The sequence below is a fragment of the Pyxicephalus adspersus genome, chromosome 8 (genome assembly GCF_032062135.1).
Source record: "Pyxicephalus adspersus chromosome 8, UCB_Pads_2.0, whole genome shotgun sequence".
Taxonomy (NCBI): domain Eukaryota; kingdom Metazoa; phylum Chordata; class Amphibia; order Anura; family Pyxicephalidae; genus Pyxicephalus; species Pyxicephalus adspersus.
The window spans coordinates 37,271,398-37,296,209 of NC_092865.1; the positions used below are offsets into that span (position 1 = coordinate 37,271,398).

Below are 24,812 nucleotides of genomic sequence, written 5' to 3' on the forward strand. Positions count from 1 at the left end.
TCTAGTGTTAAGTATAATGTATTTCTCTCAGGAAGTAAGTGAATTTTAGAGGACGTGAGAATATATAAGGGAAGCTAGCACTTCCTGAGAATGAAGAAATAGAGAAGTGTACTTTCCACACACTACGTCTAATTTTTACGCCTCTCCCCTCTGCTGAATCATTTAGAAACTTAGAAGCATAAAGAATATGATAAAACCCGACCATCACATAGGAGCAGTGTTGTAGCATTATTGGCAGAGGTTCTGTGATTAAATGTATTTTTGCAAAATTGTTTCTGTTAGATGCTCTCTATCCCCCCCCCCAACCCAGCTAGTAAAGGATTACATGTTTGTTTTGTCATGGGGATCACTTACCCTAATCCAAGGTTAGCCATTACACTGGTGCTTTTCATTTTAGTGAGGGAATGAGGGCAGGCAACTTCTATGCCATTGTGTGCAATGTAGGACCAGGCGTGGTTTCTGGTCCATTGTTGTGCGTACTGACATAGGTGAGAGGTGAAGACTAAATAATTAAAAAAACAGCTAATAGGAAAAGCTTTGAGACCTTTTCTTCTTTCTGCTGCTGTTGGCATTTTGGCGTATTCTGGCTGGGAATAACTTTGTTTTTGCCTCCTCGGTGCATGTTAGCCTGACAATATGTTGACTTGATGTCCATTTTTTGGTTCTTCACCGTCTGACTCTCACCATCACATTTACACTTGGACTAATAATTAACTGGTTTGCCTAAACACCATGTTGTGAGTTGTTTATGCTCTTCCTAAGAAACATTCATATGGGGAAAAGCATAGAAGATCATTTATAATATCATTGAACATCATTTCGGTTGAATTGCTCATTGTTGTACATATGAACTGGTGGTTCATTCAACACGAGCACATCACGGCCGATAACTAAATATTGACAAATTAGGCATTTGGATTTTTTTTGGATTGCCTTAAAAGAAAGGAAGGTTTTTATAAAAACATTTGACAATTTTATTTAAGTATAATTAAAGTCCCTGTCACTTTTGTATACATTCAGCTTAGAGAGGTTTATTCCTAGAGGATCTTACCCTAGAAAAAATGAGCATTAAATCTTTTCTCAGTTTGAGAAGGGCAGCTTAATTTTTTAATTTTAGTTTATTACATTTTCCACTCTGGAGCATCATACAGACATCAGTTCTTTTGTGATTGTTTCCAGTGACAGGAGAATGAATGAGTGCTGTACACATAGCACCCTTCTGTTCAATGGTGTGTGTGTGTGTGGGGGGGTTTGGGTGACAACCTGCTGTGTTCTCCTGTATAGGAAAGTACAGCAATGATTACCGATCAATCGTTCAATAATCTGCTAGAGCTGTACATGTGTTAGATTTTCACCCGAGATAAATGGTTGAATGGACCAAAATCTAGCATGTGTACATTCATCAATTTGTCCTGGCCTGACAGTCATCTGGTGTGTGTACGTAACTTTATAGAGAAAAAGTAAATCATGAAGATCAGCAACTTCTTAAGGCCAAATCTAAAAGGAAGCAATCAGCTTTATAATTTCTATTTTGGACAAGGGCAAAGTAAATGCAAATACCCACAAATAAAACATCTCTGTACATATATAGAAGTTAGAACCTTTCAAATAGAGCAATTTATTTACCAACACCAATTAATTGAAGTTCTGTATTGGGAGGGAACTTCCTCCAAACCAATCCCAATAAATGTAAAAGGCAGTGCTGGCACATTTAAAGCTGAATTCAGCCATGAAAAACTTTCAACAAAATATATTTTTCAGTAGCCACAAAGGACATACAAACATTATGATAGGGAACCAGCAGGTACCCCCACTGTCTGAAGAAAACGACTGAGGGGATGAATACAAGACCAGTCACCCTCCATAAGAAGAGAAAGAATCAGTGATTGGTCTTTGTAACAGAAAGCTCCTACAGAAGGGAAAGGGTTCATGTTAGATAACTGCGCTGATTTAAAGAAACTACTTAAAGGACAGAGATTCCAGTACAGAATACACATGCCTATTCCATTAATTCAATATTTTCTTATTCTGGAGCCCTGTTCTTAAATATCAGCATTCAAACTGCCTATATCAAACCAAAACTACAATTAACACAATAAAACATACATTGGGCCTGATTTAATAAAGCTCTCCAAGGCTGGAGAGGATATACTTTGATCAGTGAAGCTGAGTAATCCAGCAAACCTGGAATGGATTTTCTCAAAATAATTTGCTATTTGTTAGCAAATGTTTTCAATCCTGGACCAGATCTATTCCAGGTTTGCTGGATCATCTATCTTCCCTGATAAAAAATTACATGCTTTTTGTTGTTTTTTTCACTTGCTACAGTCACTCCTCTTTCCCCAACACTATGTTCAGGGGCTTTGCAGTTAACTAAAAAAAACACATTTTCCTTTCCACATTTTTCTACTGACAGATCTACATATCCACATTGCATACATGTTGCATTCACTTATCATAACACTTATTACATTTTTAATAAAAAAAACAAATATATATATATATACTTCAAATTATATACATAAAAAAACACAACCCATTGTTCAGCACAGCTTTTAGAACTTCATATTAGAAGACAAAATAATATAAAGAGCAAAACTGCAAAATGCTGCAACCTATGTGTCTGAATATGCAAGCATTTTTATGTATTAATAAAGAATAATTATTCTGCAAAGGGTATGTTCACTGAGCTTGGTAAAGAAAATAAAACTATAGACACTTCAATCCACCAATCCATGTGTGATCATAAATTCTGTTTTTCATTTTTTCATTGAACAAATCAATTAGAATGGCAACGTCACATCAAGTATGATCAATCACACTTAGCTGTATTGATTAGTGTACAAATAGCACAAATTGTTTCCTCCAATGAAGTTTAACACTAAGTGCTTGAGCCTTTAGGGGTGAAATGTATCAGAACAAGGAGCTCATGCAATTTGAGGCTCTAGATTTAAGAATTGTGTTCTTTGAGGTGAGCCCTAAGAAGCAATCAGCTAAAGGAGATTGGACAAAGTGGGCCTGATTTAATAAAGCTTTCCAAGGCTGGAGAGGATACACTTTAATCAGTGAAGCTGGGTGATCCAGTAAACATGCAATGGATTCCCTAAAAGTAATTTGCTATATGTTAGCACTTTTTTTCAATCCTGGAACAAATTTATTCTGGATTTGCTGGATCATTCATCTTCACTGATGAAAGTGTATCTTCTCCAGCCTTCCAGAGCTTTAATAAATCAGGCCCAATGTAGGGGTGGGGTGATATTTTGCAATGTGAACATATACTTTGCAAAGTAACACTGACTATGCTAGGTGTGCAGCCTCTACTTCCTTATTAATGTAACCCTGTTGCTACCATGGGTTTGTGCTAAAGTTTACCCAGATTCTTTTATACTGTCTGTTGCTATGTAATGTCAAAGGACAAAAAGGCTACCCGAGAATAAAAGGTAATTACAATTATGTAATTTACATAGACTTTTTAGATTTTTTTAGGGTATTATTTAAACATACAGACAGTTTTATTTAAATAAATGCTGTTTTAAAAAAATTACTGTAAATGCCATTTTCTAAACCTTTGACTTATTATTTTTATATTATTATTATTATTGACTATTGACGTATGAAACTAAACTTACAGAATACAAATATGCAATATTCGTAAAATCAAATGTATTAAAAATAATACTTAATAGAAGACATGCACAAATATTACAGGTGATGACACCAAAAATTATAAATATATCCCAATTCACATTTTTTTCACCAGCAAGATAGCATTGAAACTCCAGTTTGTTTAGTGGTCGAGTGACAGGATAACCTCACAAAAGTTTAGTGATTCTGCCTATCTGATATGAGCCCTACATTTACAGCTGTAGGAAGGAAGGGCTAATTTTAGCAGCTCCACTCATCAAACTTTCCACTTTCATTCCATTTTTCAACTTTCATTTTTGCAGTGTAGGTTTGAATCTACTTGATAGCAGTTCTTTTTGCAGATATTTTGTTATAATAAGGTCCATAGTCTACTAAAGTTTAGTAAAACAGTGCTACAGCATCTCACATACTTGGAAATGAGGGGGAGGGGACTTTACAGATTTCATGAAAGTTATTTTTGACTGTACCTATTTTTTAAAATTAGCTTTTTTTCTGCAGCAATAGTTCGCATGCTTATCAGTTCCCATGTAATGTGTAAGAAACTCAGAGTCCCATAATTATTGAGAAGCTCTTTTATACACCATTTTCATGTACGTGTCCGCATGACAAAGTACAAAATATACCAGCTCTTTCTGAATAATTGGTTTCAACACACACACAAGTCATATACATATAGTACATAAAGGACATCCAAATATCTTCTCCTCCTCTGCATTTTATAGCTGTTATTGTTAGTACTAGACAAAGATGCATGATGAGTCCCATGATCAGCCTCACCAACTTCCAAATCTAAGAAAATAAGTAATACTTTTTTATAAATTATACTACACTGCCAGCTATTCAACAAAACTGACAAAATTGTACTGGTTTTTAAATGAGAAGCTAATTAACAGCTCATTGACCCTGAATAATTAGCTCCCTTATGAGCAGTACAAAGATCAGGAAATAGATAGCAATTAGGAAGATGGGTTAAGTGTTAAATATATCAGATTATATTCAGATATAAGGGACTAGTGTTATTTTATATATAGATAGATAGATAGATAGATAGATAGATAGATAGATAGAGAGAGAGAATTATTATCATCCACAAAAACTGAAGCAGGAATGGTAAGACTATTGTGCCCTGATAATATGATCTTGGGAATGGTTACCATGGGTCCTCAATATTCCTTGGAGTGCAGTTTTTTTTCATCATATCTACTACCTCAATTTATTTTGATCAAAGAAAAATCACAATAATTTGACAAATAAATAAATATTGTATAAAATGTACTATATTTATTTTAATGTGCCCATTACTAATGCACCAGTGTATTTGGCAGTACTTCAATGAGAGCATTGAACCTTAGAAGGCAATACACTATTTCAGAATTAGTCATATTTGCAAAATGTAACAGGATTAATAGGTCAAATAGTATAGTACAAAATATGCCCTTTTTTTACAGCAGGCAGCAAAATGTGTTTGGTCATGCCTATCTTCAGAACTGAGACCTCACACAGCTTCCTGAGAAACTGACAATTTTGAGTATGAGCAGCTGTATACTCTACCTTTTATAATGCAGTACTTGGTGTTAAATGTATCTTCAAGTTTAAGTATAGTGGTAGGGGGAGCTGACTTGAAGAGTTTTCTACTTGCATTAGATCTTTAGATCTCCACTGGCAAGGTAGAGGTAAGGCCTTTACAATAACTGCTTTACTGTAGCGGATTCAGTATACTTCCGTGCAATGTAGGTTCACATTAAAGTGTTTTAGATTGTGGAAAGTGTAACTACCCAGGCAATAAATAAACATAAGTCTAGTACAAATAGCACAAAGTAGTAACAGTACAATAACTATAAATGTAACTGATTTGCAACTCATATAAATTATACTTTTTAGTCATTTTAGAGGATGCTGCTATATGTTACAAAAATTGGCTGAATAATAACCTCAAATATTATGTTGTCCAAGCTTAACAACCTTCAATCAGCCATACAATAACATATTTTGTGACGTGCTTTGTTGCGATTGTGAGCAGCAGCTGCTCAATAGAACAAGCCAGTAGTCACATGACACCATTTAGCATCTAGGTTGACCTGCGAAGATGGCAAGACCTGCGCTCCACAGGCATCCATATTGTGCTGATGCTGAACGGGAGCTACAACAATAAAATGGAAATAGATAAATAACATATTGGGCTTTGGGTCTCTTGAGTAAAATCACACATTTCAAACACTGTCACTAAAAAGATGGATTCATACAAGCAGATAGCAGAATATGTATCATCCCAGAGTTTGTTTTATCTTTCTGCTTCAGAGAAGATAAAGGACAGGATGCGGAATTACAAGAAGTGCTTGGAAAAAGCTGAAAGTCACAAGTGTTGACTTTGAGCTATGGTTTGATCGCTGATAATGTGTAGGGACTTTAATGTAGAGTATTGTTATTCCTGTTGACAGCTTGTGATAAAGCAATTTAGAAGCAGGAGGCCAGCATTGGACAGCCTTGATGTAGGCTAGGCAATGCATTGTTGGAGATTTGTCTATAAATATAACTGAAACAGTTGTGATCGGCAACCATGAATGGCTTTCCTCAACTCAAAGCTGTGCCTATTGTTCATCAGTAGGGCATTGCCAGTTTCCTCATAGATAAATAGACAACTCATAGTGTTTTATCTCATGTTAAAAGACATAGATCAGTTAAACAATATGTACCAAAAACACAAGAAATGAAATTAAAGATTTTCTTTATGCTTTATGCCTGAAATGATGGCCAGTAAAAATAAAACGTACACAGGTTTGGATGAGGGTTAACACGTCTACAATGTTTAAACAGATGGGTATTTAGAACAAATATAGGTGGTTTTTGTACTTTTTCAAAAAATGTCCCTGTACATGATTAGATACTAAAATGTAACATTTTAAACATTTACCTTTCTAGGTGATCAGCTTCCATGCGTTCAACAAACTAACCTTAGTTTTATTATTTTTCAGAGATTTTACATGTATCTGTATTGGTTAATGCTGAACTTGTGGCTGTGTAAAACATACCCATCTCACTCCAGCGCCTAAAAGATGTGGGTCCTTGATCTCCTTATGTGCAATGCAGGACTGCTGGTTCTGCTTTGTATGTAATGACATCAGAGAACCTGCAACTGGTCAGCAAAGAGGCTTTAGAGGACCGGTCATACAGATATCAGAGGAAGCCTGTAGGATTGATAAATGTGAAATGTAAACCTGTTTGCCTTATTTATCCCTCCTATAGTCAAAAGAACATTTGACCATTTCATGGACTTTTAGTTCACAATGGTGTAAAAAGAAATGCATGTTGAAAAATTTGTAAAACTTTTTAGAAAACTCTATTTTTAAAACTGGAATCTGACATTTTCTCAAACATTCCCTGGTGGGAATCAATTACGGCCATTAAAACACATTCTTTCTTTTATGAAAGCTCATTAAAAGCAAAGGCCTTCCAAATGCAGTATGATGATCCAAATTGCGTTTGGCAATGTCATGACTTGAGGTGATTGGCAAGCCTTACAATTTGTCAATGCAAAAAAAAAAAAATTATAAAAAAAAGTAACACCAAACTTAAAGCACTTAACATGTTATCACATACATCCAGTCCAGTTTTGCTGTTTGTAATGTTTTCAACACTGTGTTTTTATGCATTCCCCATACTATAAAATTTAGCTGGCTAGGTTTACTTGCACAGATAAATATTTACCTACATTAAACTTATACAAATTGTAGAAAAAAAATAAAAAAATTTTAAACTTCACTTATATTGCAGTTAACATTTAGCTTTTTTTCTGGAATTGATCAACTTGGAAATCGTGAGCTGGCATTTTAACTAGACAAAGGCACTAGAAAACTTTATTTAGGTGAAAAAAACATAACAAATAAGTAAAAATACAGCTAAATTCTATATTCAAAATAAAAAAAAATTTAAATAACAACAGTCTACACTGAATCGGATTAATTTGCCGAGTAATTTTCTAATTTTTTTACCAATTATAATTTATCATTTTTACCACATCATTTTTCCATCCTTGTTATTTCCTTTAGGTACTTTTACATGGACATCTCTATTTTAGTATTTGATCTATTCCAGTGGTCACCAACCTTGGACCTATGGACCACTAAACTCACTGGCTCCAGACTGCGCATACGGAGGGAGCTGTGTGACATATATAGGGGAAGAAACTTCCCCTTGAGTGACGCCATGATGCCGGAACCTGCCCACTCTTCCATCGCCAGCCTGAGCCTGCGATGGGAGAGTGGGCAGCTTGTGTCCAGAGACTTTTATCCTGTGATTTCTCAGGGAGACATGGTCCGCGGCTCTGGCCGGTGCACCTCCCAGCAGGGTCCTTCTCCACAGACCACCAACATTTTCTCAGACCAGACCACCGATTGGTGACTGCTGATCTATTCTTTTATTCTTGTTATAAAAATGAGAATACAATTTTGGGGAGATGCGCATGCAAGCACATAACATAACCTGTGGTGCAGTTTGATGTTTCTTGGCACATAGCAGCAGTTTAGTTTATTTGCAGAGTGAAAGGTACTATACTGTCCTATTATTATCCTACTTTGAACTGCCTGTTAAATGAAAATCAGTGTAATAAAGAATGGGACAGTGACAGGAGCATATTTGCTTATGATTCATGGGGCAATGTTAATTGCTCATGTACTGATCTAGTTTTCTGTTTTGCACTTGCTGTGGATTCGGACGTCAACTCCATTGCTTGCTTTCAATTTGGCACATGGTTTCTGTTACATTATTCTTTACATCTAAACCTTATTATTTTGCTCTTTTGACTCACTTTCCTGCATATTCTACAAGTTCTGGCAAGCTACTGTCCATTCAGGTTTGACTTTGGTCTAAATTGTCTTTGGCTCCTTTCGAAACTCGTTTGGGTTACAGTCCCCCGGCATAAGCTCAAGTTGTTTATCTGCCCAGGCACAATTTTGGTGCCTAAATTTTTTTCCAAGATTTCTGCTGGAAAGGAGAAGCACATTGGTTAAAGAACCCAATCTAGTGCTCATACAATATTTACATAAAAAAAGGAAATTAAAAATAAGACAAACATGTAAAAGCAACATTTTGGTGTACTAACTAAACTGTCGCCATTTTTCTATTCTTGTTCAATTTGCAGGTTTCATTTTAGGCTTTTGTTACATATCCTGACCTCTGAAAACAGTGTATGAGGAAGTGGTTAGACATGGGCTCTGTAATAGAAAAACACACTATTTCTTGCTTTTAGAAGAGCAATTCTTATAAGAAGTGCGTTTGTAATTACTGGAAATTTGAAACAAAATGTTGCATATCAAATATTTGCATAGCATATATTTAAAATAAGCATTTTCTGCAGCAGCAATGCGCTAGCCATTAATGCATGCATCTGAGACTTTTAATTTTGTTGATGTAAACCACCCGTAAAGTTCTCTGCGACCTTCCATATCTATACTTTGTTCAGTATTTCAGTATGTTAAACATTGTAGTGGATATAGCTTCAGGTATATTTTATACTTGATATTTCTGTTAGGCTAATTAATCAAAATTATTATATTATATATATAGATAGATAGAGAAAGAGAAAGAGGAAGAGAGATATATCCAAAGTTGGAAATATAATAATTTAAATATTTCAACTGCAATAGAATCCACATTACATGTCCAGTAGGGGCTTTTACATTTCAAGTTGTATTCTGTCCAGTAACTGTGAGCTTTTATAACACCCCAAGATTTGTAACCTCTGGAGTCTGTAGAGTGATAATAAAAGGACAAGAAACACCAAGTTCCTTAAATTCTTTTTACTGTTTTGCAATTTGTCTTTTTGTTTTTTTCTTTATTTTCTGTTTCTCCTAGCTTTTTTGGTAGTTCTTCACATGAATTATATACACAGATTTACAATTTATTATTATTATTAATATTAGTATTAAACAGGATTTATATAGCGCCAACATACTATGCAGCGCTGTACATTAAATAGGGAATGCTGTAGTCTGATGATAATAATTGGAACATAAAAATATTGTATATTATGACTTACAAAGTTACTAGAAGCTCCAATGTAGATTTATAAATTTCAATGACACATTCTGGGATGGATTTGAACTGAAGACAATAGGTATTTTTGTCCCATTCTGCCCTGATACAAAATAAAGTAATCCTGACCAAAGAATTCCTCTTCCCAAAACAAATACATGCTTCTTTTGGTCCTTCTTTGCCCAAGAGCAGAAGATTTAGGAGCAGAGATAATATTTACACGGTGAGGTCAATTTAGAAAAGAGTTGACAGTCTTTTCTTTAATGAGGAAGTAAAGTCACTGATGAGGGTTGAATGTTGCCATTATCTAAAAATGACAACACATACCTACCTCTTTCCATGATGTTCTCCAGGGATTGATGGGTTCCTGATCCTATCGCAGCTTTAGCCTCCACCATCTCTGCTGCCAATTCTTCCAGGTCCTGCATTGGTCCTCTTTTGGCTTTGAGCAGCCACTGTTGATGTAACTTGTAGCTTTGTCTAAAAGCAAGGAGTAACATCTTGGACATGTAATTTTAATCTTGGCATGCTGAGAATAAAGCCTGGCTCCACATTAAACGATCTATATTCTGTAAAGTGTACCGAAAACTAATATACTAGGAGACATTTTTTTAAACATCTATCTGGTGACTGGTTGATTCTCATTTAATAAACTGTAGCTGTGTTCTCCTTAAATGCTCAATCATACATATGAAAAAAAAATCAGCAATTTGCAGTATATGCATAGAAGTGGTTTGTTGTAACTTTCTGTAAAAAGTTTTTCAAGAAAGTGTTGTAAAGGTGATATTCATAAAGCTAAAGGAAAAACTTCTATATTTGATAGACCTATAACACCAACATGACTAGATTGTAAGAGTCACAGAGAGCATCACCTTTTGTCTTACACACTTTTGGGTTAGCTGAAAACAGTGGAAGGTAAGTAGATCGCTAAATGTCTCCAGAATATGGCTACAAACACGTCAGATGATTCTCGTCTGATAATCGCCTCAGGGCTAGTATCGGACAAGAATGTGGTGTGTGTACCGCGCTCGTCCGACGTTGTTTAGGGATCCATCCTGGCGGATCCACAGACAATGAACACTCGTAATACAAGTTAAGGGAGAGCGCAGCAGGGTGCCGCTCCGTCGTTCTCCCCCCTCCCCTCTCCATAGATCAGAACGACGCTATATGTACAGCACTCATTCATGCATTTTTCAGTCTTTTGTCGTTGTAAAGCATCGTAAAAGGTCATTTCCAATGACAATTACTGAGCATGTGTACCCAGCCTAACTGCATGTTTGTGTACTGACCAGACACCCGGGAGGTCTAGTTATAGTAGGTTTAAAACCTCCATTAATTCTCTTACAATGTTATGTCATCGTTTACCCAATAAGAGTCAGCCTTGTAGTTAACTTGAATAATGCTAATTAATTATATTTTACTTAACATTTATATAAAATCACTGAAATAACTCTTAATGGATCATGAGGCAGATTTACTATAAAAGTGTCCAGTCTTCACACAATAAATCAATGAATAATCACTTCAATCGTCCAGCCATTTAAAACTCTCTGTTTGCTTTTTTCATCTGCACATGACTGGATAATTAAATTGTTTATTCACACAATTTATTATATGATTATTTTGAGTTGTTTTAGGAAATCAACTCAAATGTATCATAGCAAGTGTCAAGTAAATGACTGGTGGTCATAAGACACATCTGAAAATTGTAATCATTTCTTTTCATATTTGGTGTGTGTGTATGTTGTATGTGTGAGTTATATATATATATATATAATTTTTTTTTTTCCATATGTGGAGGGAAGGACATGGCTGCTACAGCGTTATGCGGCTTCTCAAACCTAGCAAGTTTAAAACCTCAAAATAACAGGGTTTAAAGTGTACCTTAACCCAGGGACAAAAACATCATATTGTGCAGCTTACTGGTCCTTAGACATTATGGTTGCATTAGCTTTATTTTTTCAGTCATTTTTCTCATGTTCACCTGCTGCTATGTTGCTAACAACATACTTACTGTTTTAGGGTGACAACACTCACTCTAACACTCACTGTACTGTATCTATGGAGGGGCAGCGGGGTGACCCCAGAATCAGGATGCTTCTTGCAATGCAGCACAGTTTATTGATTTATTGTGCTCCTTTTTGCTTACTAAGTTATGCAGTAAAATTCAGGTAAAGATCACATTCGGGTACTTACACTGACTGTATTTGGAAAAATGCCTTTTAATGATGTATTAATAATTACAGAGCTATGCTATGTGTCTTTCATACTGCCTAAAGGTCAACTTCATTTAGGGTTTTTATATACCTAAAAGGCTAGTTTATGCTATTTGTGTGTTGCTTCTGTAATTTGTTTGTGAAGCATATCTAATGTATTTTTATTTTTAAAATTTGACCCTATGAAACAGGGTAATTTAATGTTGTTTTTGTTATAAATCATGTTCCTTTGCATTCCTCTATTTGAGTCAATAAGCTTTAATATGCATGCACACTGTTCAGTTAATGGGCTTTATGAGATTTATTAAAGCTCTCCTGTCTGGAGAAGATACACTTTCATAAGTGAACTTGGGTGATCCAGCAAACCTGTAATGGATATTGTCCAGGATTGAAAATATTTGCTAACAAATAGCAAATGACTGTTAAGAAATCAATTCTAGGTTTGCTGGATCACCCAGGTTCACTGTTGAAAGTGTATCCTCTCCAGCCTCCCAATAAGTCCAAAAAAACTACACTGAACATCCCTCTCAAATCCAATGGTATTCTTACTTTTACAATGTGCCCAATGCTTGCTTGGTAACATGCATATCAGATACAGTGTACATTGGTAGATTTATTATTAAATCTGGTCTGCTAAGCAGTAAATCTTCCAGCGTCCGAGCATGTGCCAATTATGTTCGGTCATATGTAACAATATGTAATATTTTTAGAGCTAATATAGATGTGTTGGCTATTATCACATATGCACATTTCATGCCGAAAAATACAGTGGTAAAATAGTAACGGTAAATGCAAAAAAAAAAAAAAGTAAAAAAGTTTATGCTTTGCAGAGTATACTCCGCTATGCATGTGCAGAGGTGCATGCACTGGCATTGGCAGTGTACAAACACAGTTTCCTGTGCTGAGGCCAGTGAATATAGTTACATTGCCTTTTATGTACAGAGAATACAGCATAGAGTTCTTATTTTGTTTTTTTGATGGGAGTCTCCTTTTTTTGGCCCATGCACCATTGATATCTCAGAGGAAAATCTAGTGCACCTAAACTGTACAAAAGTCACAAAAACAGCAAAAAATGCTTAATTCACACTGCACATTGTGACCACAATTTATGTTTTGAACATGAATGTATGCTTTGGCTGATCAGTAAGGGATTGCATATGTTAGGTGTGAAGACATCAGTGCGTTCATGTGAACCTGACACTGCTGTCAATGGTGACTGTAGCATAATAATGATTGTGTCTGCTCATGTGCACTTCCTATATAAGTCCCACTGTAAATGCTTCCCAGAGGTGTCCTAAACTGATCATAAACTAACCTTCCACTAAACAACACTATTTGTTCCTGACATGCACAAACTTTGAATTGCTTCTGAATCTGCAGCCTGTATACACTACTCTGATCTCATGAGCAACCCCAACATAAAGATTCATTTTTCCCTTTTGCTGAGTAAAGAAGGATTAGAATTTGTTACCTGGTTTTATTGTTCTTGGTGTCCCTTTTAGTAAGAATTTCCTTCATTTGCAAGTAAACATATAGAGGGAAAAAAAGATATTGCTATTCTTCTCAAATCCAATTGTGCAGTCAGTCACTATTGGTCACTAGTAAAGGATGTGAGTGGATATCATACCAGCAGAAACCTGCAAACTAGTAACAACTGACAGTTCTGTTCCCAACAACAAACTGCAGAAGTGCCCAAAGCAAAGCAGAACATACTATACATTGTGGTGCACTGCAGTGTGAGAAAAGTGTTCAATTTTTATGATCCAGTGCAATGTATTGGCAGCCAGTTATAGGGAGTTTATGTTGGTGCTAAATTTTATGATTTCTCCAATAAAGGCCCCAATTTATTCAAGTTCTCCAAGACTGGAGAGGTCACACTTTCATCAGTGAAGCTGGGTGATCCAGGAAACATGGAATGGATATGGTCCAGGATTGAAAACATTTGCTAACAAATGGCAAATTACTTTTAGGGAATCCATTGCAGGTTTGCTGGATCACCCAGCTGCTTCACTAATGAAAGTGTATTCTCTCCAGCCTTAAGGAGCTTTTATAAATCAGACCCAAAGAGCTACTAAATAAGGTAGTGCCATTTTGGTCTATTTAGCAAAACACAAAGATTAAAAGATTTTTGCTGTGTTTCAGTATACTTGATAGAATTTTGACTCTTGTCTGTCTGTTTTGACTCTCTGGCTGTTTCTCCGCTCCATCATTTCATCAGGGTTGCCAGTAACAAATTATTCTGCACAATTTTACATTGCAATTGTACATTATTTGTTGATCAATAATGCCTAGTTCAGATCTCCATTGATCTTCCTGTTCAGAAATTCTAAATCTTGGTGCTTCATAAATTTAAAAATAAATTAAATAAAAAAACCTTCAGCAAAACCTTGGGTTGACCTATTCAGGAGTTTGTTACTCAGTGGAGGCCAGCCATATTGTCAAAAAAATTGTCCGCTTTTATTAAAACTTTTAGCTTGAAAAGCTTATAAATGGAAAGTACAGAGAATATATTGTGTTTATTATATTGTTGTATAAATAAAGCTATATTTAAAGAAAGAAATGACAAATATATTGATTTGTTATATTGTTTTGATTTTTGTTTTTATGTTGCACATTTTAGCAAGTTTGCAAAGCAACAATGGAAGGATTGCAAACAAGCAAATGTTGCATGAACAGTAAATGTTACCAAAATGAAAGGCTATTATCTCAGTAAAAGTTTGCATTAACTCAAATGCTGTTGGATACCAGTGTCTGTTATGTCTTTGTTATAAATTGATCTTATGTTTGTAGCAGTATAGTCAGTGAGAAGTTGGCACTGGTCAGGCATAGTCTTATTCAGCATCAAGTGTGAAGCTCGAGATACGCTTTACTACATGAAAGTTTAATCCATGTTCAATCTCCGTAAATCTATACAAAAGTTTCCACTTACCTTGATGATACATTCCATTTTATCCCAATTTGAAATGCTGATTGGTAGATCCAAGGGAGATTGTATAATCAGTAATATTTTTGGTAAAATGAAAGGTGATGGAAGCCTAGATTCATGGACACAATAATAATGACACATGTGCCGCAGTCTGTCATTAGTAATTATACAGCAGTTTTAAGCTCCCTGTAACACAGCTTTACAGATCCTGTCATTAGAATCATTATTTTTCCACTTCCCATAACAGGCCAAGCCATCCAACAAAAATGATAGTTACATTTACATGAGGCCCCAATCTCTGCTGCCCCATGACAAGAGCAGATATCACTCAACCAGCAGGGGGCACTGACTGTAGCAAATTGCATGACAGCCAGGCTACTGATAGTTCACATAATAAGGCGGCAAACATGCTGCATGGGGGGATCACTCAATTAAAAAAAGATCACAAATACAATGGAAACTTGCAGGTTTTAAATAAAACCCTGTAATTAAATTTACATTTGCAAAATAAATTAAATTCGTTTTTAAAACGTATTTATTAAACATTTACTTACAATAAAAACCTTGCACATCTACTTTTATATTTACAAGGCCATAGGGTAGCAATTCACACAACTTTATTATTTGGGCTTAGATACATTTTAGGTAAAAAAAAATTACAAAGCATCTCATCTAGGACTTGGCAGTGCACCCAGCAACCTGAAATGGATTTCTTATAAATCCATTGGCAAATGTTTTAAATCCTGGACCAGATCCATTGCAAATTTGCTGTATCGCCCAGGTTCTCCCATGATAGTCTATTTTCTAGAGTCTTGGAGAACTTTATTAAATCAGCCCCATTATGTGTGTTGGGTATTGCCATTAAATTTAAATGGCTTTTCAACGCATACTGGAGACAGCAGACAATGCAGCTTTAAAGTAGCTTTTTATTATTACTAATAAACAGAATTTATATACCGCCAACATATTACACAGCGCTGTAGCTTTTGATGCATTTCCAGGCCATTACACAAAATGTGTGTTAATAATGTGCTTTAATGCAATGCACCGCAAATATTTTACCAGCCAGGATCTGTTATTTTTTTCTGCCACTCTTGTGACAGCCATGGCACTCTGTGTAGTCAGCATGGTGACACCCTTGCACACTATTGCAGCTTTGATGCTTTCTGCATCAATTCTGATTCTGAGATCTTCTTCTGGAAACTGCAGCAATACCCCACCTACAGCTCCCAGTATCTGAAAACATGAAAAACTGGCAGTCTATGTTATTCAATGGAGTTTGAAACCTCTTGGAAAATCATATACATTTTGGATAATGAAGAACCCGGTCTGCAGTGCTGCATTTATTCATTATATGCACAAGTGATAAAGAAATAAGGTGCACATGGAAAATCCAATGATCCATTGGTTGCAGCAGCACCACACTTGCAGGAGCCAATACCTACTTGGTATGCAATGCAAAAATCTTCATGATTGGTAACCCCACTAATCCCTGTTATGTACTGTTGGAACACAAAGTAAAGAAAACATAATATAGATTGCTGGAATTTATTTTTGCCACTTTTCTTTACAATTTCCCAAAACATGACTTTAACCTGGAAACAGGAAATATATTGTTTTATCTAATTAGTGAGTTGCTGCTTGTATTATTGCCCTTATACCTAATTTGTTCCTTTGCATTTTTTATATTTAAAATTTTTCAAGCTACACACAATTCTTTACAAACAAGAAAATGTGGTATCTGATAAAGACTTATAAATAAAGCTTGTTCATGTTCATTATTAGAATAACAGTGCCCCCTGCAGGTCAGATAAATGAAAAGCACCATATACTTCAAAATTGTGCTCTAAAAAGTGTGTTCTAGTGCCATCTGCTGATATTTTTCATGCAGTATGAATACAGATAAATACAACTCACAAACACAGTCATTTGGTATTAATTTGTAATATGAAATGTACAAACCTTTTAAGGTAAATGTGTGTAAATGTTTTTACCTATTTTTTAATTAGGATTGAATTAGAAAGATGTGTGAATCATGAATTAAAAATATGTAAATGCTATGTGAATATATTTATAAATAGATCCCATGCTACTAACTACTTGAATCAACCATTTTGTTTATTGTGTTTTACAGGACAAAATGCTTCAGATCCGAAAAATGGTAATGTTTCTAATATAAACGTCTTATAATAAGCTCTCCATGCTATTTAATTAGGCTTTTTTGCTTTACCAAATGCAATAGATATATAAATTAATAGGTGTATTATTTATATTTGTATATTGTTTATTATTATAAATGTACAGTATTTATGATAATGATAAGAGGTATGCAAACTTCAAAGTATTGTATGGTTCTTTTTTTTGTTGTAAGCTTACAGTAATTGTAAAACTCAAAAATGTTTGGTTGGCCAATTATTTCGCATACCTCTTCCCTTTCTGTGTTCATAAAGAGGGACATCTTTTAGAACAAAGTTTACAGACAAAAGACGTACCTCTGATATGACCCCAGCTCTGGAAATATAAAAAAAAGTATGCACAAAATGACTAGTTAACATTACATGTGCTTGTTTCATTGTAACCCTTTCATTATACGGGTATCCATTGTAGCAGATGCAATTATTTGGAGACTGAATGAAAGGATTAAAGTAGAATAAAACTTTTAGTGGTTAAATAGTAAAATCCAAAGGGACAAAGAACAACAAAAAGATCTATTCCCAAAGAATGATGTCAATGTGAGATAGTAATCTGATTATGATATGTCGTAACATGGTAAATGAAAGTCAAGGATATTTAGGCTTGGTATGACATTGTATTCATTATCCATAAAGTACACCAAAAAAAGTGTTTCTTCTTTTTGTTTAGAAGATGGTAGGATTGGCATTTTAGATGAATTGGAGCATACAGCCTTCCTGTGATCACTCCCTAATTTGTTTCTTCACTCTCAGCTAGGATCATACCATCTATGCTTTACTATGAAGACAAATCTGCAATGGTGACAGGCACCTAAAGCCCAAATAAGTAGAAAAGGGTTAAAATTTAGGTTTTCCTGTGATACTTGTTAACTAGGTTTTCACCCATGTCCTGTCTTTTGACACAAGAAAAGGTAGCGGTAGATAATGTCTAAAGTTCTACCCCTTCCTCACTGTATTAAAATTTAATTAAATCTCTAAGTTCTCCAAATAAATGTGCTTTGTTTGTGCCCATGTTGGAGAAAAAAAAATTAAAACTTTTTGTGTTTCAATATTCTGTTTTCTTCAGAAAAGGGAAGATCCTTTTCGCTGCTCATGCTCTTTGGGAAATATATGTATCTGAAGTAGTGAGCATAACAGTACGATATCTGGTGATTGTTTAAATAGAAAGATCTTATTATGATACATTAGATATGCTCATACTTGGTTTATTAGGTTTTATAAGTTGGAATTTTGTCAGATTTATATTGGTATTTGTGTTCATATTGGCGACTTTGGCCTAACTTCAGTCAGTCTAGTCTGGTCTTTCTAAACCTTCTTACCCCTAAGTACCTCTTAAAGTAATTTTCAGGTGTCAGGGAATGCCCGCTATAATTATTCAATGGAGAAGAAACATTGGTTGGCAGTGGGGAGACTTCGAAGTCCCCATACATTAGTGGTCAGAACGTCATTTTTACAGAAAGCTAAAAAGACCCTTGATATAGCTGACACTGCCCAGTGTTGTTAGAATGAGGTCTATGCAGGCACCAGAGCAGAGATCAGTGATCAATAAGCCACCAGACCAGGGATAAGTGATCAGTAAGCCACAACTCAAGGAACCTCTGGCAACTTCTATGGAAACCCTGTTTGAGTATGGTTGGCCCAGTCCTTTCCTGTTAAAGAGTTTATTCTCATTTGCTGTTCTGATGACACAACAGGAACAATGTTTCTGACCAGACTTATTTACTGTTTTTTTTTTTTTTTTTAGACCAAGGAAAATAAACTGTCTAATAATGAGATGGTTTGACATTTAAATATTCCAGTTTGAAATGTCTCTTTCTAATAGATAAACATATTTATTCAAACTAATAGCAGACATGCTAAAAATAAATCAACAAATATATTCTATGTTGGGCATTGAATTTGTATTAAGTGGCCATTGCTTCTTTTTCTCCAGCTTTTGAGGTGAGAGATAAGTTGAACCTCCAGGGAAGCTCAGTTTCTGGCACCATGCTCCCCCTGTGATGGAGAAACAGGATATACATAGTAGTTTATGGACTATACAAACATATCAACAAATATAATGTGCTGTGCAGGGAATATTCTCAGGGGATAAAAGTAACACCCCCTTACAGACCCCCTAACAGGGATATGAATAATCTGAAATATGAGCATGAGCTGAGATCTGTGACAGTTCAGCAGTTCAAATTCATTAGCTGACTGCAGTCTACCGCTAGAAACCAATTTAATGTGAACGCAGGCTTTAATGAACGTACAACTGCACATCAAATGTGAATTGAGAGTTGTGTCATTATAGTAAGTGGCATCAAAATGCATAAAGAAAAAAGGTAGAAATGAGAAAAGGTTCATTGACTATAATAAGACATATCTAGTTAGCGTATCTGTGTGCCTTTTTACATGAACTGAGCTGTACCAAAAATAAAAAGGAACTACCTGACAAGGAAAGAGCATATAACAAGTGAAGTCATAATGATGTCAGAACTCCAGTTCAACATACATGTTCCAGCTCAGTAACTTGGAAAGTTTTAAAGCAGCTGAATTAGCCTGGCAGCCAGGGAATAATATCTTAGAGAAATACAAGAAATACAATATAAGAGAAATATGTACATATCTTTTTGGGCGCAAGTTTTACTCAATATATTGAAGTAGATAAGTGTGGTTTGTAAACAAGTTAATATTATAATTTGACGCAAAAGCTAGCGAATAAAAACTATATTTGACTGGGGTTGTCCAAGCATGGGATGCTTTCACTCTAATTCGACTATTTTATTATCTGAACATATATGTTTTCATCTAGGGCTGGTTCAGACCTATGATGGGAGCAAGAAATTCCATGCGGTTCCCTGCACAACAGTGCTGGTTCTTAATGAACTAGCATTTACAGATTAGGCAATGCCCCTGATTCATCAAGCAGAATCGGATTATCGGTCGCACATTCGTATTAGCGATCCGGAATCGTACGCAGTCGCGCTATTCAGCAACGGAAAAAGCTCGCGCACGCGTACGTTCGCGCTTCCAGCGAGCGCGGATTTCATTGATGAATCAGGGGCATTGAGTGGTAATGAACCACTCACTGCAGCACCCCATTCATACTCCATTTGGCTGCTCCAGCTAGACCAGGGATGGGCAAATGTTTTAACTCGTGGACCACATTCAAAAAAAAATTTGACAGAGGGGTCGGGCCGATGGGAGAGTGGGCGGGGTTATGCCATCATGACCCACTGAACATGACGTCATGATGGCATAACCCCACCCACTCTCTCATCACAGATCTGAGCCTGCGATGGGAGAGTGGGCGGGTTGTAGGCAGTGACACAGCCCGCCCACTCTCCCATCACAGGCTCAGATCTGAGGGACGTATTCCGGGGCTTTGGCGGGTGCGCCCCCCTCTTCCAAGCAGGGTCCTTCTCCTGACCCTGCTTGGGGTGGCAACGGCCAGGGCCGAAGAAACATCCCTATTGGGCTGTATACGGCCAGCGGGCAGTAGTTTGCCTATGCCTGAGCTAGACACTACATGCAGGGGCAGACACAGGATGGTGGAAAGTGTGCCACTGAACAGGGCCTTGGGACCCTTCCCAGGGGCCCCAGATTAGTTCAACAGGGGGGCCTCAACTTGGTTCTGCACAGGGGCTTACAGTTGGTTCCATCCACCACTGGCTACATGTAGCATTTTCCCCAAAGCACTGGTGTCCAAACCCCACCGCAACCTCCACACCTTACATACACTGGGAAAGGACTAAAAAGGTTTGCTTTCTTTAATGTCATTGCTAAATGCTGCTACATAGAAAGAAATCACTAATTTATGTTTCTAAACAAACTTACAAATGATGCTATTCTGATTCCCATCCTCCTTCTGACTTCCATCCTCCATAATATGAATACAGAAAACATCAGGGTCCACAAGAGGAACCACTGAGACAGAATTAGGAGATTGACATTCCTGGATGTGTTCAATGGAGCAGCACCTACTTTAGGCCATCAGGCTTTTGATTTAGTGTATGACTTTATTTAAGTCTATGGCGAGGTACAGTGCAGGGTAGCCAGCATTGAGGTCGATTTTGCACCTAGGATGTACATTTTTATTTACAAATTATATTTCAATTATTTATTTTATTGCAGATACATCGCAGTCTGACCAACAAGCATCCACCACATCTGTCTTCTTGAAAACTCTCACACATGCAGACAACAGCACTGCTGTTCCTACTCCACTCATTCCTCCATCCCCCTCCAGTATGTACTCATTCCTAAGTCTGGATGGCAGGAAACCCACCAAAGCATTTTTTCTTTACAATGTGAAAAATAATATTGATGAACAATCCAATATATTTGTCTTACAGTCTGTCTCATATGGGTCAATTTATATTGGTAACAGAGCCCTGTGAACTAAATTAGCAATATGTATTGTCTTTTCCTGATCATTACATTGATGATGCATTCAACTTACTAAAGAAACTAAAACATAGGAGCTTGCGTATTAGTCAAATGACTCAGTAAATGTTTATACACATGAATTTTTGTTACCAAGGATTTACAATTTATTCAGTTAAATCCCATATAAAAATGTGTGAAACATGAGTAAAAGTTGTGTGAAAAAATGAATGTGAGTACTTGGGTAACTTGGGTAATTGGTGAGTAAATGGGTAATTGGGGCTTTGTGTGAACCACCACACACCTGTTAGTTTTCAGTACAGTTATCAATACAGTAGGAAATGTATGGGGCTACTATTGCTGATTTCTCCTGTGAGAATTTTAGACCCCTGGCTGCCATACTGATGCTTTCTAAATCTTTGACCCAGAATAAATAATACAAATAAGGATTTTTTTCAAAACTCCAAAAAAAGTCTATAACTCAAAAGTATGATAGCAAGACATAAGTGGGTGTCTAGCATTTTCAAAAAGAGGCCCATCAATGAAAGTATTATACTTGATTTTATTACAGAGCCACATTAAACGGCAAATTCTTTATGCCCCCATTTTTGTAAAAATGTGCATTGAAGGGGTTAATATTTTGACAAGCTAATTACAACTTTATTAACTTTAGTAAAAAAATCTTTTTTTTGTATTGATTGTTGCAAAGCTATTATAAAGAGGGGTAAAACTGACACATCTATATCTAGTAAACATTGTTTATTTTTTATAATGTTAATTTTTTTTTTTATTACAGACCAATCTGAATCTGACCCACAAGCACCCAACATCACTGTCTCAGTGGAAACTCCCACACTTGCAAACACCAGCACTGCTGTCTTTACTGCATTCACTCCTCCATTCACCTCTAGTATGTACTTATTCTCTAGTCGAAATGGCCAAGTAAGATAGCAGTGGGTAAATGATGCTATGCATCAGCATAATTAATCCAATAAGGGTATGGATTTTGTAATGCATTACTGAGCTACTACATAATCTAAATAGAGACAGTTTACCTAAAGTGCAGCTAAAAAGTGTTTTTATTTTTTGAAAGAATGGGGTTAGGGTTTGAAAAAAAATCTATTATAGCTCCATACAGCTATTATTTCCCATTATGCCCAAAACAAAAAGAAAGGTTTTCTTGGACTTGGGGAGTTCAAAATAAGCTTCAGATTCAGGTTTTAGCAGACTGTTTCTCTTTTGACTAGTGAAAGTGTAAAACGTGAAAACCATCACTGCCATTATGTGGAGGCCTTTTTTAAACAAACTGGACAAATACATATTGGTTATGAAGAGCTGGCTTTATTTGATATATCCAAAGAGATCATTATAGAGGATGTCATAAACAACACAGAGAAGTTAATATTTTGCTATATGTAAGAACTAGCAGCTAGGCCTAATGATACAAATGTTTTTCGTAACCCTGGGGGATGACCAAGAGGGGTCACATATTCAAACAATAAAAGTCTAGAAAATCACAACATACTTCTTCAGAGAGTCCATATATATACAGTATATATATTTATTTATTTATCACAATTGTTCAATGTAAAACAGAGAAAAAATACAACAAGTTTTACGGGGTTAAAAGCAGTTCCTCCTCATCAGGGCTTATTACAGTAAATTGAGGAACTTGGATAGAGTCAATAGTCAAGAAGATCTCCAAGGGTGCAGTGACCAACAAGATAGTTAATATAGGTTGTATACCAGTGTATTCTGTAAATGCTGAGCAAATATGATTAGCATGGAAATGTAGACTCCCTGAAAAAATTGGTGCAGTGTTTTCTTGGACTGCATGCAGAGTTACAGGGTTGCCAAGTTTGTTGCTGAGAGCAACCTGGATGAAATCAATGTGTTGGATGAAAGCTGGATAGCTATGTGGAAATAATGAAAACTTTTGATATGTTGCATGTAGCTTCTATAATCCATTTATTTTGTAAACTTCTGTAATGCTGACCCCAATCCAAGAATACAGTAGGCTGACCTGAGTTGGAACTAACATAACACTTTTAAAGGTGATCTTGATGATTTCAGTATAGCTGCCACTGGTATTAAGAAATCAAGCTGTAATGTAAGGCCCTGGTCCAACAACAGTGCTTGCCAGATGCCAGTACCCCAACCTAGCGCGGCATTCTTTGGCTTTAGTAAGCTCCCACTCAAAGGAGGCTAGTTGTGCCATCCCAGCATACAGTTGCCCTCAGGACTTCCGTGGGCAAGGGATGGTGTCTGGCGAAGGACTGACAGAGGTCCAGGAGATAACAGATAATGCAGTACCAAGATTCCAGCAGAGGCAAGTCCACAATACTGAGCCAGAGGTTATACATGGGTAATCAATACACCAGACAAGGTGTCCAAGGGAAAAGACCAAAGCAGAATGGAGGTCAAAGGCAAGAGATCAGCCCAAGCAGCATACAAGTTATGGGTCAGGAATGGGAAAAGTCAGTAATATTAAATCTAATGCAATCAAACACCAGCAGCAAATCAGCCCAGCTTAATGCTACAACAGGCACTGGTGACTGGGAGCAGAGAGGCTATAAAGTCCCAGCAGCCAATGGCAGCTCACGAATGAGCATAGGACTAATTTGCTCCTAAAATTCCCTTCAGCTGCGCACAACTTCAGAGTGTCTGCTGGGGATGCCGAGAAAGTACATCTCAGCCTGCACACCTAAAAGGAAGCAGGAGATGCTCTTTTTTTCCTTATGCTCCTTGCAGCGGCTAGTGACATCTCTGGAAAAAATAAACAGGATGTGATACTGCAGTGGAGTACAGTATGGGATCACTGGGCCGATAAGCATCTCCTAACGCTTAATATATATGGTATACTTAGTGTTCTCAGTAGCAGAGGTACCTGCAGGCAAAAAATTTTACATTTTCTGTTCTTAGGCTACCATATGTAATTGCCTTACTTCATAAATGTTATTACTTAGTAACTCTTTATATGCAAAGGATAAACTTTTTTTTGTTTTAAATAATCATTGCAAAGTTAATAGGGTATATTTTTCATTGCAGGACACAGCAATTCAGCTAATGGACCTCATATCACTCAGACACTTTTGCCAGATTCTACAATAAGTTCTAGAAAACACCTCAAACCCGCAAACACCAGCTATGCTGTTCCCACCCCATTCACTGCAAACAGCACCATCATTCAATACTTACCTACAGGTCTGACAAGGCAGTTAGCTTAAGTGTTCTGTAAAACATCCTTAACATTTCCTAATATCTGTTATAGATTGTAGTCATATTCCTATTTAAGTGGAAATATCTTAATACCTCTCTGGTTGGTGATGATTGCTCAACTTTTAAATTAAATGGCTACAACCTCTGGCAGAGTCCTCTGTACCTAACATTACTAGGTGCATCAAATGCCTGCATCCTCCAACAAATACTGTGATG

The 24,812-nt window shown here is 36.3% G+C and overlaps 1 protein-coding gene across 9 annotated transcripts in view; it reads left to right on the forward strand.

The window, feature by feature from the left end:
* Positions 1-24,812, forward strand: part of PTPRC (protein tyrosine phosphatase receptor type C) — a 79,053-nt gene that overhangs the window by 19,879 nt on the left and 34,362 nt on the right. For 3 of the 9 annotated variants that reach the window (XM_072420066.1, XM_072420067.1, XM_072420068.1), the window contains exon 3: positions 16,952-16,978. In XM_072420066.1, coding sequence (XP_072276167.1) covers positions 16,952-16,978 — 27 coding nt within the window. Of the gene's footprint in view, positions 1-16,951; positions 16,979-21,125; positions 21,240-22,173; positions 22,288-24,425; positions 24,582-24,812 lie in introns of all 9 variants that reach the window. The other 6 variants (XM_072420059.1, XM_072420060.1, XM_072420062.1 and 3 more) reach the window with 5 other exon arrangements.